The sequence below is a fragment of the Gobio gobio genome (genome assembly GCF_949357685.1).
Source record: "Gobio gobio genome assembly, chromosome: 25".
NCBI lineage: Eukaryota > Metazoa > Chordata > Actinopteri > Cypriniformes > Gobionidae > Gobio > Gobio gobio.
Window position 1 is genome coordinate 24975649 of NC_137121.1, and position 16630 is coordinate 24992278.

The window sequence follows — 16630 nt, forward strand, 5'->3', positions numbered from 1 at the left end:
AAATACAGGTGTAAATGGGTCATTTTGAGCCTTTCAACTTTCAACCACTTCCAGAGGTACTCCAAAACACATTTGCCTGGATTGCTGTTCAATGCGTTCAAACAGCCACAAAACACCGCCTACTCTCCCCCTACTGACCTAATGCACCAGCCAGACGGGATTTAAACTTTGTTGGCTGGAGACCATTCTCTCACCATTCCTGATTTCTAACACACACTCACCACGTTCAGCGTGATCTTGCGGCTGTCAGAGCAGAAACAAAAGCGTCTCTTCTCTATGTTTTTTTAGGGCGTTTTCACTCCTGAAAGTCCGCACCAAGGTTTTTCGAATTGTTTCGTTTAAAAGTGGACATTTCAAGCTTTCTACACACATATTTCTCATGTCTGTGAGGCAAGTAGCCCGCTGTGTTTCGGTTTATTTATGAGACATGTTCAAGAGCAATGCAAGTGATCGCTCCGGGATTATTGTCTGCTATAGCCTATTTGCTTCTTATTTATTAAATCCAGGCAATTGGTTTAAATTAAGATACAACATTGATTAAAATTAAGATACAATTTATACAAAACGAAATTCACTTTAAAGAAAGGCTTTCTACAAAACAAAACTTAATAAAGTGGTCAAAATCATTTCTGACCTTCTGTCTTCTGACATTTTGCACATCTTTACACTTTTCATAATCAATATAGCCTAGATGAAATTTAAAAATAACATTATAATATTTAAACATAAACAGGAACTTCCTGTAAATGGTCTAAAAGTCCAAACCATACAGAAAATGCTTTCACACTAGAAACGAACCAAACCTTTGTTCAGTTTGATCCAGACTGAGACTACCTCTTTTCATTGGACCAAATTTCGTCTGTTTGGTCTGGACAGTGGTCCTGGGGAGGTTTCACAACTGTAATTTTGACTCGGACCAAACTGAAAAGACGAAAATCCAGACCAAACAAGGTAGGTGTGAAAAGGGCCCTTAATCTCTCCGGGCGTGTTCATATGTAAGGGTGCTTTCACATCTCTAGTTCAGTTCATTTGGTCCGAACCAAGGGCAAACAATTATACATTGTAGCATTTTTGGTTCCTTTTCACACCACACTGATTGCTTTGGTCCAAACCAGTTGAAACGAACCAAAAGGCAGTCACATGACAACATCCACATCACTCATTGGCCATGGCGTATTTGCTAAACTGCGACTGCGTGGGCTGGTTTTGTCCCTGGCCATAATCTATTACATTGTTTGTATACACCACAATATGCAAACAATACATTTCTATAGTGAAGCGCGGATGCGGCTTGAAAACAACGTTCTAATGCACTGCAAACGGCGAGTGCGCACCGCTCGTCACTTCAAGCGAAGATCGCTCTGTTCTTGTGAGTTTTCGAAAGTTGGGACCTAATATTGTCATCAGACCAAATTTCTATGAGGCTCCGCACCTCCTCACTACTCCAACTTTGTCCGCGAGCTGCCTTGCTAAAGTGCAAACTGTCAACAAACACTTCCTCATCACATAATGCACAGCGCAGCTGACTAAGGCAGTGGGTTTAGTCCAAAAATAATCAATACTTTTTGCAGTTGGGTCTGTTCGAGGTCGGATCACGGTCTCACCACAAACGAACCGCTCCAGAGTTTGTTTGAAAGTGTACCAAGACCACCTCTTCAAGGAGGTCTCGGTACGCTTGTTTGGTCCTCTTTTGGTGCGCACCCGAGTACGATTGCTGCTTTCACACCTGACCAAACGAACCGCACAAAACAGGAAAACAAAGTCTAGTGCGATTCAACCGAACTAAATGAGGCAGGTGTGAAAGCACCCTAAATTGCATGAGCTCATTTAGACAGAAAGATCTGAAAAGGCCCATACATTTATCCGGCCATAGACCCGCCCCTCGAAGAAATCGGGACAGAAGTAGTCTAGAAAGTGGAGCAGTAGGAAGTGGAGACGGATTAAAACACCGGGTGTAAATGGGAATGTCTCCCCCTCGTCTACTTGTGATCCGATCGACCGAAACGCATCTTAATACCAGGTTTAAACAGGGCCATAAAGTGCTGTAAGGATGACATATTTTTGTAGGCCAAAACCTGTAAACGAATTAGCATTGTATCACTTCCGGATACATCGTCCTGAATCAGTGGGGGTTTTTTTTAAGATTTTACTTGTCTTATAAAAGGAGGTGGCTAAAGGGACACTAAATGACGACATTAAACGTCATTAAACTCATCTACTCACTAGTCTGCTTTCAAAGCCTTGTTGTGTTTATTATCCTGCCCTTGCAAACTATTACAACTCAAACTTTCAGGGGATGGTGACGTTGAAGTCATGTGACCGTAGTGTAGTTGTGTATAGCCTACGTTTAGCTTCTGCCGCTTGTATTTAGGCTTCAAAATTCTTAAAGGTTGTGTTCAAGAATATCTTAATGAACAAAAATTGCAAGTATCATCTTTTGTTAGTCACAGACCTTATTTTCTGCGATAATCCAAAAGCCAATCCTATTGGGTTTTTGTGGAGGGATCCAGTGTTATGCGAACTCCGGGTTGGCAATATACGTCATTACTGCAGCACTCTATTTATCCCCTCTCTAAACATTTTTTCCCATTTTGCTTTAGTCATCATTGTGTGTTTCACCAGCAGAGGGCAGCACTTTGACACACAATCACATTTCACTTCAATTTCATCCGCTCAGTAAGACGGCACCTGTAATTAAAATAGATGCGTTTTTGATGGATTAGATTGTATCAGTTATAGACATTTTATTGCAATTGAGCCATTAAGGGTCACTTTAAAAAGTTGTTTATTTTTTTTTTTGTCTGTCTAGAATTGCATGCCACTGATGTATGTGAATTGTGTCTCAACAGCACAATGTGTCCTTAATATCTCATATTTTTAACCGTACTAAGCTCATGCTTTATTTCTGATGGGGTCTCGTCGGATGATGCAAGCTCCCGTTTCAAGCAGCAATCCAACCCAGTCTATTACATAAAGCAGTCACGTGACCCGTCCAACCTGTCCTGGGTCCACCAGACAGATAACACAGACAGGGATCAATGCACACCACTGAATACACAATTTTCCCTAGATGTGTTTCTGTTGTTTCTGCTTGGGGATGAAGGCAGATAAGTCTGTGATAGTGGTGTCTTGGGAACTGATCTGAGGCCTGTCGATATCAGCGCAGCGGCCCTGAGAACAGTAGAGGTCATTGATTCACGTTGATTCAACAAATAAAGCATATTGGTTATGGTGTAGCAAGGAGATCCCGTTTCGGTGCGTTTATGATATGATTTGTAATACGGCCAGTAATAAATATATTTGATAAACAATAATTTTGATCAATTATAATTAGAATAATGGCTATAATAATAATACATTTTATTTAAAGGTGCCTTCCAAGGCATGGAAAGTTAGATCAATAATATACAAAGCAATACAAAACACATACTACAAACATACAATTATTTCAAAGTATAGTAAAAAAAAACCTGTAAAAACCAAGGAAAATCAATCAGTCATTTACAGTAAAAGCTATTCTAAGCAAATAAGGTTTACATTCATTTTAATTTAATCACTCTTCTCTCTAAATATCAGGAATGATCATTGGAAAAACCTATAATTGCCTATGCTATAGTTATCATTTATAATTAAAGAGATATAATCTTTGAGCTTCTCAATGTATAGGTTTTTCCAATGGCCATTCCTGATATTTAGAGAGAAAGGTGGCAGATAAATTGTATTCAAATTAAACGAATCTGGAGTTCATAAAGGTAAACATGAAAACAAAAATATTATAAATGAAATATTTAACAATCTACACAATTTGTAGATCACTAATCAAATATGCCAAGTTTTGCCTTTGTACAAAATGTCAGATTTCCTTGTTTCCACTGAAGTCAGATCGAATTTAGTCAAAATACATTTTTTTTTATATTAATAAAATCAGTCAGAGGACTTTCCTTTATCATTTTTTGTCATTAAGATCTGTTCTTAATGACAGAAAATGACATTACTGATATAAATTAATCATTTTATTATATTTAATAATATTTAAGTATTTAAAAATGTGCCTTTTAATTGTTTCCTTGTCCTTTAGTGTGTTATGTATCTTTTTGTGCATGTATTAGGTCTGGAAGGCTCATAGTCTCATGAAGTGATATATTCTATCTAACAGAGAACATTCCTCAAACGTCCACGTCACATGTCAAATATTAGCATAATGCCGCCCAAAGGTATGCGCAAAGAGAGAAGACGAGGCTTCGATGAATTGAATTGTCATCAGGTCATGGAGACGCTGTGTGTTTGGATGCGAAAGCAAAACTGCTTTGTTTGGCCTTCCAGAAGCAGATGAAATTAAGTTAAGATTTATTTATAAAGCTGTTCTTGAGCAGTACAAAGTTTGCTTGTGCACAGCGCATTTTACAAAAGACCTGGGAGAGTACAACCCCGCTATTTACAAAGACTACTTACAACTGTAAAATGTTCCTGATACGGTAAAACCGACGACATTATTATTATTACCTGTGTTTACAACAAGCCTTGAAAGCTGAAGCTCACGATTATGGTAAGCACTGTTACATTTCCGACACATTGGCCAATCACAATGCACTGGCTCGGCTGGCCAATCAGAGCACTCTGAGCTTTTCAGACGGAGGGGCTTTGTAGAAATAAGCGCTTTTCTGACAGACTGGGAATAAAGCATCTGCAATGATGTACAGTAGGTGAAAAATGCTGTGTTTTTAAACATTAAAGCATGTTTACCTATTCGCCCAATAATCAAAATAATGAACTTTTAAAATAGCATCATATGACCCCTTTAAAAAAAAAGTTATGCATTTACAAAGCTGTCTACAAATTTTTAAGTTAAAACAATTGCACAAACGCAATTAACAGCAATACAACGGATACAGATTAAAGTCTGCATGAAATCGAAGTTGCGATAGTCTTTTCTTTCCTATTGTGACGCATCTTGAGTGAAACGGCTTCTGGAACAAGTACAAATGTAAGGCGGGACTTGATTTTGTTCATTGGGAATTGATTGGATGGTTGTGGTTCGCTATTGGTGGATCTCATGTGAGTGACAGGTTGGAAGTTATTTTGATAAAAGGTTACGATGGGACATCAATTTATACGGATAAATCATTTATAATAAAAACTATAAGAAGAATTGTCAATTTTGATTTCATGGTGACTTTAATCTGCCTGTCCATTATATCAGTCTGTGTTCTTCTCTTTGGCAGTTTGAGATCAGGCAGTTGAGGGCTCACCTGGCGCAGCAGGATTTGGATCTTGCCGCTGAGCGAGAAGCCGCCATGCAGATCCACCACGTATGGGGAAAACAGAGCAGCAGCTTCCAGGAAATAGACGGCCTGGGGCCCGCCAGATCTGACAACGAGTGCCGCGCCAATACCAGAGAACCCAGACCTGCTCCAGGTACCAGCCCTGTCCTATCTGTCTTCCTGCTCTCACAACGGAAATGTAGTTTATACATGTGCCACTAAAATGTCTCTGGGAACTTTCAGTACAGTACAGTAGATATATCCAGGTGTCCATTTCATACAAATAATGCAAAAAGTAGTTTCTGGGCCAGTAATACATTTTTCTCAACTCACTCACCATTATTTTGAATGTAACAGAAATCGAATGTGAATATTTTATTTAATGGCTTAAGTTTAGTGATTCTCCTCTGTGCTTTAAATTAGCCCGGCCTCTAAACACAGACAACAACATCCATTCAGTATTTACTGTGACAGTACAAGCAGGACAGATCATATGATATCCCATTATAACAGACCGCTATAATGTTCCCCACATTATGTCAGGTCACATTGGGATCTGTTTGGCAGGAGTACAGCTGTTACACACACACAAACACAGGCTGCTCTGTGCATTGGGCCTTGTTCCTCCTGAAAGAGTATTCAACTATGGCACAAACATCTGTTCCTTTAACCTGAAAAACCCCTCAATGGTCTTCGTGCAAGCCACACTTCATCCCCCAGAGGACTGTGGGAAATGTGGGCACCAGGAGCCAGCCCGTGGCTTTTTTCCTCTAAACGGCACATGGAGAGAAATGCTGTCAAAGCAGAGGCCGACCCCAGGAGACAGAAGAGCGGAGGAGAGGAGACAGAGTGACGGTTGCCTGAGGGCTCGTATCTTAGCGGCCATATTTTACATTTGGCGCCTCAAAGACACATATAAGACGCGTTTAAGCACCGAAGACAAAGACGCAAAAAAATATAGGAGCTGCTGAGTGATCTCATTTTTTAAAGAGCTGCTTTTTGAAGTTGTGGCCGCTACCTGTCAAGAGTTCAGCGAGAGCGAGGGCTCTTTTATCTCCGCTGTGGTTCACATGAGAATTTACTGCGACCACAAAGAGATACAGCGTGACATGATCGCGTTGAATCATCGCTCTCAATGTCTGCTTAGTTTCAGGAACCGGATTCCTGAAATACTGGATGGAGACACCAAAAATAAATAAAATGAGTTAAAAATGATTAAAATTTGACCGCGTATAAATTCACAGATGTAGCCTGAAACACTGTTTCATTTCAAACATAAACGTAACATTTTAAAACGAGAAAAAAACGCCAATGAGGTTAGAAAAATAAACTATTTTTCTATGAAAACATGCCTTCACATTTTTCTTCCCACTTGAATGTATCTCCTCATCCTTCCCTCGGGTCATTTTGACCTGAAACTCCATTTAAAAAATAAAAATTGAGTTCATCAGAGTTGTCCAAGAACCACCGATACACAAAAAATGGACTGGATTTGAGTATGTAGTTGTAATAAAAAAAATAAAAAAATATTTGTAAATTTGACCCCCTTAGGAATGAATGGAATGCGAGGAATGCTTCAGTACATATAGAGAAAAAAAACTGCTCAAAATTAAAAGTAAAACTGCTAAAACTTTAGCAAAAAGGATTTGATAATGTCTACATGTGTATCTGAATGATTCTGAAGAGATAAACCCAAGAACTGACTGTAGGACCCAGTGGAACAGCTCATTTGCTCCATATAGAGGGTTTTTTTTTTCTTTCTTCACTAGAGGTCAGCTGAAACACCCAAGTTGACCCAATGTGAGATATTTTGAGCTGGTTACTCCGCATGTATTGGAGAGTTATTTTGAATTTAAGTTGAAAGAATGTGCTAAAATTAAGATTATTTATTGATATAATCTAGTTATTTAAAGCTGCAGTCAGTAACTTTTTGGTTAAATATTATCCAAAATAAATTTGAGCAAGTACATATTAGCCAGTGTTCAAAACTATCTTCATACCTTAGCCCGATTCACAACAGTACGCGTGTAATAATGTGTTTGAGTGGTACTGGTAGCTTTCTGCTAGTAGGCTATATCGCTATATCACGTGAAAATGCTGCAGGTGGCAGATCATTTATCTGTCTTTTCTCACAGCAGCTGGAATAATTAAACTAGTGCTGGGCAAAGTAACGCGTTAACGCAGGCGTTTCTTTTTTTTATTTTAACGCATTAAAAATATTTAGCACAGCGTCCGTTTTATATCCATTTTTGCCCAGTGATACATTATATGATCACGCTCTTATTCATGTAAATGCTTTTAAACAATCTAAGCGCGACAAGACACAAGAGAACACGCTGTGTGTGAGTGTCCTGTCTGTGTGGGTGCGTCTCAATCCGCTCCCTAGTTCAGTAGTCAGGGCACTGATCAGGGAGTCGGCCACATTCATGTATACAATATACTGATTCACCACCTAGGAAACTAGGGAGCTAATCGAGGTACACCCTGACACACACACACACACACACACACACACGTGCGCCAGTCTCGTGCACACATCGAGTTCTCTTTTGCTCTTGAACAAAAAATAACAACAACACATAGAATTTTGAGTATTTTCATATTAGGAGTCTTAAATTAGTTAAATAACAGCTTAAATGAACTTGAAAATGAGATGCGCGGGACAGCGGCCCATCTTAAAGTGACAGCAGCACCGATGATGTCGGTCATTAATGTTCATCACAGAACAACGGGAACAGAAAAAAATGTATGATGATTAATCTATATTTCATTTATTATTTATGCAGTTAAGAAAGGTGTTGATAACTTTATTCAATTTCTGTGTAGACTATGTCTAACAAGGAAGGCCACAGGTAAAAATAACATTTATTATAATGGGTTTATGTGAAGTAAGTTTTAAGTTCAATTAAATTAAAAGTTATTTTTTTAAAGCCTAATAAATGTTGAAATTGGTAGCTTTCAGTTAAATTGTAATGTCATTAATGTTTCATAGAGACATCTGTGATACTGGCCTTCATTCATAAAAAGATGCCATTACTACACATATTTAAAATATGCTGTCTTTAAATTGTTTCTTCATTAATTTGGAGAAAAAAAATGAAATGATTACAATATATCAAAATATTAATAAATCCAGTCTTTTTTAATTGCGATTAATCGTGATTAATTACAGAAAAAATGTGATTGATTAGTTGTTGTTTTTTTACTAATTTAAACGACAATCATCAGTGACAACTGGAGATTCACCCATAGTCAGTAGACCGTACAGAAATGGAAATTTACAGGTAACGCTAATACACACTAAATGCACGTAGTCACACACTTCTGATGTTGTTAACATTAACAATTTGAGAACAAAGTATAACAATAATAATACTTGGCACGGTTTGATGTGATATGAGCGATCATTTGATTTAATCACCGTTGGTAGCGCGATAAATTGTAATTATTTTTTTCCTCAGTTGGTCAGAACAAAAGTGGCAGACATGATATATTTCATGTTGATGACATTTTCCGGGTGAAAATTCTTATTTTGCTTATACTTCCAAGACATAGAATCTGTGATTCTGAAGTACAGTATCCACACCGGTGCGGTAAATGAATGAATAACAGCCACACAAACTCCTCAAAACATTAGATTCATTCGCGCTGAGGAGCTGATGCACAATGCACGTAAAGATGATCATTCTGCAAATAACTGCAATTGCAGGCTTCAAACAGAGATGGCGACAAAGAGGCAAAACTTACGGACTGCAGCTTTAAAGGTAAATATAATTTATAAAAAATTAAATGATATAAGCTTTCTGGACCAAAAAAAAAAGTTTATTTTTAGGGCTTCGGGTCATTTTGACCCATGAGGGAAGGATGGTGGATGGTTATTTTTACTGGAAAGATAACCTAATACACATATTCCAGTATGTTTTAAATCTAAATCTACTAATCACAAAGCTTGACCCTAAGCAATACTATGGTATTTTGGCAAAATCAATGATTACAATTGTACATTTTAGAATTTTTCTTTTTTGAAGAATATGGCTTCATATTAACTCTTTCTTTTCCTCCCTGGAAGTAGTAAAAATGTGTGTGTGTGTGTGTGTGTGTGGTCGTCTTCATCCTCATGTGTTATTTATCCGGCTGTGATTGTCTTCCTGGGTGTTTTAGTCAGCTCCCCATCTCCTCCCGAGCCTCCGTTTGATGAATATTTCAAACAGTAAAAATGAATTTAAAAAGGTTCTGTGAGTTGGGTCTCGTCTCCAGAGATGTGCAGATGGCACTTAGAGCGCGGTCGACTCCTCGCTCTGCCAGGCAGATCGTAAGACCTTCTACCCAGCCGATGACCTCCGCTGCATCTACAGCCACAACCACATCAGACAGAAGCTTTTTGGGTCAGGAGGCCGAGCAGTAAATAAGGGTGGCCAAAATCAGAGCGTTAATGCATTGCTTACACTGTAGCACTTCACTATAGTTTAAGCCCCATTATAAAGCTGCGAAATGAGAAAAATGATCTGAAAACATTTACGAGATTTCTTTGGATTCTATTTGTCTAAGGGAAATAAGGTTACTAAGTTTGTTTGGTTTGGGCTCATCAGATCACATGATGTTGTGATGATTTTCATTTGTTTTGTTTCAGACAGTGTTGTTCAGGATGATATGAATAACTACATCAGTCAGTATTACAGTGAGCCAAGTAGCGGTAAGACACTAAAGTTATTTATTGTTTTTTTCGATTATACTATGTTGTATCATGTACATTTGAGTTTTCTTCTAGGTTTGATCTCTGCATATCATTTTTGCATGTCAATTGCATATGACATACCGATTTCACCAAGTGCTCCTGGAACAACATTCCAATCAACCAATGAGGGACAAGTTTACAGTTTTGTCAAGTTGAGGCTTACAACCAGGGTTATGTGCTTCTACATCAGTGCTATTCACCTATCATTTCCCTCTGATTTTAGGGAGAAGTTATGGGTAGGTTTAGGGGTAGGAATATGAGGGGCGTTTTTTTTCTGAAACTTTTCATAGTTCTTAGAACTAATGGCGGAAGTACCCATTTTTTGGTGTGTTCGCACTGCAGGAACTGGGAACGATTTTAGTTTGAGGAACGCCTTTTGGGGAAACTAAAAGCGCTTTTCCAGTGCATGGTACGGCTCATTTTTGGGGGGTTTTCCACTGTGTACTAGCCAGACCAAGATGTTGGGTCTGGGAACTCACCATTGGCAGGGCTCAATCCAAAGGGCGGGACAAACGGTTGTCTTTCAAATTCCCTCTGCACACAATTGGATAGCGCTACAACCAACCAGAGCAACGTGAACTGGAGCTAGTTGATAGATTAAACTTTCGCCGTATCCAGTCGGCAAAACTCCGAACACATCTTCCTTTCTTAAGAATGACTTCAGTGCCGTTCTCTGTTCTTTTCTCAAAGAAAAGCTTAACTCCAAGTCTTCCAGAGTCGCGGCCAAAGCCGATTCCAAAGACGGCTGTTCGCCAGCTTCTTTGTTTACGAGTAGCATGTGAAACCGCCGCAACTCTGCATGACGTGCCGTCATTATGTTAAGCCCGCCCACCGACTCTATACACGATGTGATTGGCCTGACCAGAGTTAGTTTTTTCCAGCTCGCAGGTCTACCGAGAGTTGCTAGACTACACTCGCGGCAGATTAGATTTGATGCCGCTAGGGTGCGTCTAGATTTCTAGGCTAACTGTGTACAGTACCTGGTACTTTTTTTAGTGCCACCTCGGTTGAGGTTCCGGCAGATCACTGATTGGTCAGAGAGTATTGTCACTACCAGCGGCGTTAGATTTGCGACACGAGACACCAACCCCACTAGATTTAAATAGTCAGCAACAGCCACCACAGTATCGTTTATTTGCACCCTTTAAACGACCGTCGCACGCAACTTGGAAAAAGAAATGGCTGTATCGTGGTCAGTAGATGAGGTGGTACTGCAACTATAATGATCATTTTATAATCCCACCCACTTTAAAATGGTACTAAACTACTGTGGAAAAGCAATCCAAGGCAAAGTAAAGCGAGCAGAGTCATGTTGAGCCGAGTCGTACCACGCAGTGAAAAAGCGTCATAATTTAGCTCCTACCTCAGAGTAGGGTCTAACCTAGTAACAACTACCAGCGATGTAAGTGTACGCTGATTGGCCAAACGCACGTGAAACACCATCACACGCCAAACGCTAATACTTTTAATATATTGTCTAATTTCTTTGTATAACAGTTCTATCTAATAACGTATTAGACAGGACTGTTAAAGGGTAACTAAACCCCTGCTCAGAGCTTAACTCCACCCACTGGCAATTTTCAAAAAATGCTGGAAAAGTGGGTAGAGCCCGGCGGACACAGAGGGGACGAACCAAGGGCGGGGCTGAGCGGAGGGCGTGCTCCTGAGACCCGCAGTGACGGATTGATTGACAGCTGTCAGACTCGCGAGTCGCAAAGATGGAGAATGACTGGAGTGACGCCAGCTTTGCAACAGAGCGGTCATTTCTCCTACCTTCACCTGAAGTGGAGGAGGGTGGATTGTCTGTAACAGACACAAACCCGGAGCCTTATCAATGCGAGCCGCTGCTCAAACTGCGTTAACTCCCGATGCAGACGATGCTAGTGAAGCAGCCGCGCAAGAGAACTGACCTAATCTATCTGCGTCCGCGGAAACCACTTGCGTGTCAGGGTTTGAAAGCGCGTCTCATGTATGAAAATTATCTGTACGTTACACATGACGGGCGGCAATAATATCGCAAGAAAAGCCTGACGTGTACTGACAACTGCATTATTTAACCGTATTTTCTTCAATACAATGTTAAAGCAAGTGTCAAGTGAGTTTCATTCATAATGTTTACTTCATGTAACATGAGAGTTCATACTGGAGTGAAGCCGTTCTCATCGTGTGATTGGGGGAAACATTTCTGAGGGCGTGGTGAGCTCGTGCCAGGGGCGCGGATAGTGAGCCGTTGGAGGTACCATCCTACGTCACGATGTACCACAACGTCCAATAGGAAAATTCAACTGCAGTAGCCACCGTTCAACCTTAAGAGGGCAGCACTTTGGCGGTTTTACACCATATTTTATAGAATTAAAACACTTTATACTCAAATGTCAAAACATTTACTCGAATCAATGAACAGCATTAATAAAGCCCCAGTATTACAGATCATTAACTAAAAAAAGTTGGTTTAGGGTTTAGTTACCCTTTAAACAGATCGTAAACTAAAGACGGAGAAAGGGAGCGTTGTGTGCTCAGGCTCTGGAGTTCTCAGCGCCGTCAAAAATAAAATCACAACAAGAAGTCACAAGTCAAGTCAACTTTATTTATATAGCGCTTTTTACAATGCCGATTGTCTCAAAGCAGCTTCACAGTGTTAAACAGGAAAATAATGCAACAGAGTTTTATTCGACCGTACAGCCGCTCCGTCCGGAGAAAACGGTGATGTCATCTAGCTCATTTCAATTATCATACAGTGACAATGTGGGCATTAGATTAGTAATTAGATCAGTAATTTAGTTTATATGGTTAATTTAGTTTAATAATTCGATTTATTTGGATATTTTGTTGAAAAATTTAGTGTCCCCAACTGAGCAAGCCAAGCCAAAGGCGACAGTGGCAAGGAAACCAAAACCCCATTAGGTGACATAATCGAGAAAAAAAGAAACCTTGGGAGAAACCAGGCTCAGTCGGGGTGCCAGTTCTCCTCTGGCCAATTAACAAACAGCGTATGATTATTAATCTGGCAACTTTACAGGTCAGAGGTCATAATAGATCAGAATATTCGAAAGATCGGAGGCAACACGCCGGAGTCGGGTTTATTGAGGATGATGTGTCGATTAAACAATTATTAAATGGGAATATTCGAAAGATCTGAGTCATCACGCCAGAGACGGGTTTATTGAGGATGACATATCGATTTAACAATTATTAAATAGGAATATTCGAACGATCGAAGTCATCACGCCGGAGACGGAGTGTGGCTTACGTCACTTCAGAGCTCCTACTGGCGGTGTGAATGCAACAAGGAAAATGGGGGGAACATTTAGTTCTCGAGGAACCACCCTGGTTGGGACTACATTTTTGGACAGGAATGTTGTTTCAGGATCAACTAAATTATTTCGATACGCCTCCAACTCTGCAAAATCAGGATGTGCATTAAGCGTTTCTTGCATGAATTGAATGAGATGGTTACTCCGCATGTATTGGAGAGTTAATTTGAATTTAAGTTGAAAGAATCTGCTAAAATGTGATTATTTATTGATACTTATTTATTGGCACTCATTCAATAAGTTGTGCAATCTGTTGTACATACAGACATCGGAGTGCCCGACCCTGGCGCTCGTGTCATAACCACAGCAGCCATCGATGTCCACCTCCCCACCAACCCCAACCAGTTGCCGCCTTCCCTCGTCAGTGCCGACGGCCCGGGAAGTGGCCAAGGGCGCACAGGCAGCTCTGTAAGTGAGGCATCCAGCACGACCATGTCCCGGTCAAGCTGCAGCTTCACAGCCCGGCAGCACAGCATCAGCAGCCACACGCTGGGCTCCACAACTGACTGCAGCTCTACCGTACGGGAGGCCTCCACCTCCGACTACAGTGGCCAGCGCTGCTGCCCTCCTCCATACTGCAGCCCTTTGACCCTCGGGACGCACCCGGGCGTCCACGACCCCAGCGCGGTGGTCAAAGAGCTGCTCTCTTCCTTGTCTGAGGACTCCTGCCTAGTGCAGAAAGGCAGGGTGGACCCGGTCAACCTTAAATTGCCCAGTCCGGCAGGGTCGGTGAAGGCCAGTCCGGAACTGGAGCACAGGGTGAACATATACAACAAGAGAAACCAGGAAAGTCTGGGCGTGTTCCAGACCAAGCCACTAATTCACCTGCAGGGGACCGAGCCATCTCTGGAGGAGAAGTACAGGCTTATGGAGCCGGCAGATACTCCACTGAGCCATATACCAGACACATAGAGCATGACGTGTGGGACAGTAACCACCAACACCAGCTGAAGCAGCCTCTCTCTTGGCCTCTCTCTCTATATCACTTACTCATTGGCTGTGTCCGAAAACTGAAAAATGGTGCCTTCACTGGCAGTATCTAAGGTAGGAAGGCGTCAGGGCATATCCAATTCCAATGTTTGTGGAACATCTGGTCTACTGAAAGAGTGTTGCTAGTCGAGTAATGTAAATGGAGTTTCATTCCTATCGTTTTCAAGCATTTGGTTGGTTAATTTGTGTTTGATAAGGTTTGGAGCTAAACTGTGCAAGAGGGTAATGCTCCAGGAGCATGATTGGACACCCCTGCTTCTACTCACCAGATCCATGTGGATTGCCTTGTCACAAATGGTGAAACATGTCCCGTCCTGTGCTGGAATGCACTACATGACAGGATTTACTAAAGGCACGCAGTGAAAAAATAGCACTGAAAAGGTATTTGTAGGAGTTTCCCTTTTAGATGCAAAATTTATGGAAGGAGAGTATTTAAATGAACCGCGCAAGGTGATCGCTCGTCAATTCACTGGTATTTGCCACATTCCCAGACAGCAACATAGTGACGCGTGGAATCCACACCATGTTGTTGTCTGGGTTATTTACCACCCAAAAAAGCATGTCTTAAAGCAGACACTAATTTGCGCTGTAGTCATCGCCAGTAGATCACGTGCAGAACTTTCCACTCCCATCTGCGCATATTTTTGGAATTACGCTCTTAGTGGGATTGGACAACCTATCAAGCATCATTCCCAAACCCATGTCCTGGAGGCACACCAAGAGTTTTGGAACTCTTCCTTATCAAGCACACCTGATTCAACTCATTAATAGTGACTCCGATAAGGGAGCCATCCAAAACTTGAACAGAGTTGGGAAACACTGTAAAACACCAAACGCCTCGATTAGCGGTAGAACTACTTCACTAGTTGGTACACCCCTACTACTGAAATGCCTCCATTTGGTCAATACATTGGACATATCTTTCCCCATTTATATCCTCCAACCCTGTGCATGCCTTTTAGTTAGTTGAAAGAAAAGTGTCTGATGGAGCGGTTGGACCTATCTGCAGAGAAATAGGCATTGTAGTCATAAAATATTTGCTTGGTTATCTCTAAAGCTCACTTAAATTCATTTTAGATAGACAGTTGTGAGGTTATGCAGTTTTTGAAGCCTGTCTGAGACATTAGGGCAAGGTTCCTCAAATCTGACCCTCCTGCAACTCCAATCAAAAGCCACTTTTCCACCAAAAAGTGGAACGGTTAGCCAACCGTGCTGGTAGAATGCGTGTTGTGGCGTCACCACTCAGGATTGGTCACTTGTCTGTTGGATTTGAGGAACCCTGAGGAATTAGGGTGTTCCTAAAACATTGTGATCGCGCAGCAGTTGCTTTTTGTTTCGGACGCAGCCAATCTGTCTTTCTCTCTGTGTTGAACAGCACACTATGATACTCACTCCCAGGTTTCATGTCTCAGAAAGGGGCACAGGAAGTGACATGAGGATAGTGCCCTCTGCTACCCGCCTCATGCAATGTCCCTCCTTACAGATGCACATTTCTCTCTCTTTCTCTTTCTCTCTCTCTCTCTCCAACTCTGCAAGAGCACTTGAAGTGTGCCACTCCTGCCAAAATTGCACAACCTTCCAAGGAGTCAGGGAGAGGTACTTCGGGAGCCATCATTGGAAGATTCTTCAGGAATTTCAGTGTGTCTGTTGGGCGAGTGGTGTATGAAACCAGCAAAGACGCACTCTTTTAGATGGTAGACCAATATCGGAGTGTGGCTGGAAGACTTGTGTTCTCATTCAGGGTGGCGCGGGAGGGAGTTTTTAATTTGTCGATTTGTTTATTTGTACGAAATGTAACTGACACACAATGTACAGTCCTTTTCCCCCCAATGCTGCAGGGTTAACATTTGATCCGTGTTCAAATGTGTCAAGCTGTGTGATTCAGCCAAATTTCTTACCTTTGCCTTTCTTACATTACTGATGCTGATGTTTGTATTCAAATTCTATGCGAGAAAAAAAAAAAAGTGCTAAACTCAAGTATTTTTAAAACAGAGAGAGCAAATGATAGGCGAACATTTCAGGTATACAGTATTAGAAGATTTTTATGAGAAATTATGGTTAGAATGTTGTCATAACCCCCAAACCTTAACCCCCCATCCCAATAGCATGAGCCTTTGAAAAGATCTATCTGCTTTCTGACTGAGGCAAAATCCTGTGTTATCGACAAGGGATTTTATAAACTGATAATGGGAGACATTGTCAAGCAATTAAAAGTTGGTCAATTCAAACATCCAGCTTCGTTTTCTTTAATTGTCAGGTCTCTTGTAGAAAGGATGTGCACATGGGGATGTTCTGTTCAGTCAAATATCCAGAATACTGGTCATTCGTGA

General features: G+C 41.0%; 1 protein-coding gene across 1 annotated transcript in view; it reads left to right on the forward strand.

Moving 5' to 3' along the window:
- The window catches only part of tmem266 (transmembrane protein 266), a 95648-nt gene extending 79123 nt beyond the window's left edge, over window positions 1-16525 (forward strand). The window contains exons 9-11 of the mRNA XM_079810374.1: window positions 5223-5415; window positions 9892-9954; window positions 13576-16525. Coding sequence (XP_079666500.1) covers window positions 5223-5415; window positions 9892-9954; window positions 13576-14222 — 903 coding nt within the window. The 3' untranslated portion in view covers window positions 14223-16525. The remainder of the gene's footprint in view (window positions 1-5222; window positions 5416-9891; window positions 9955-13575) is intronic.
- The last annotated feature ends 105 nt before the right edge of the window (window positions 16526-16630 follow it).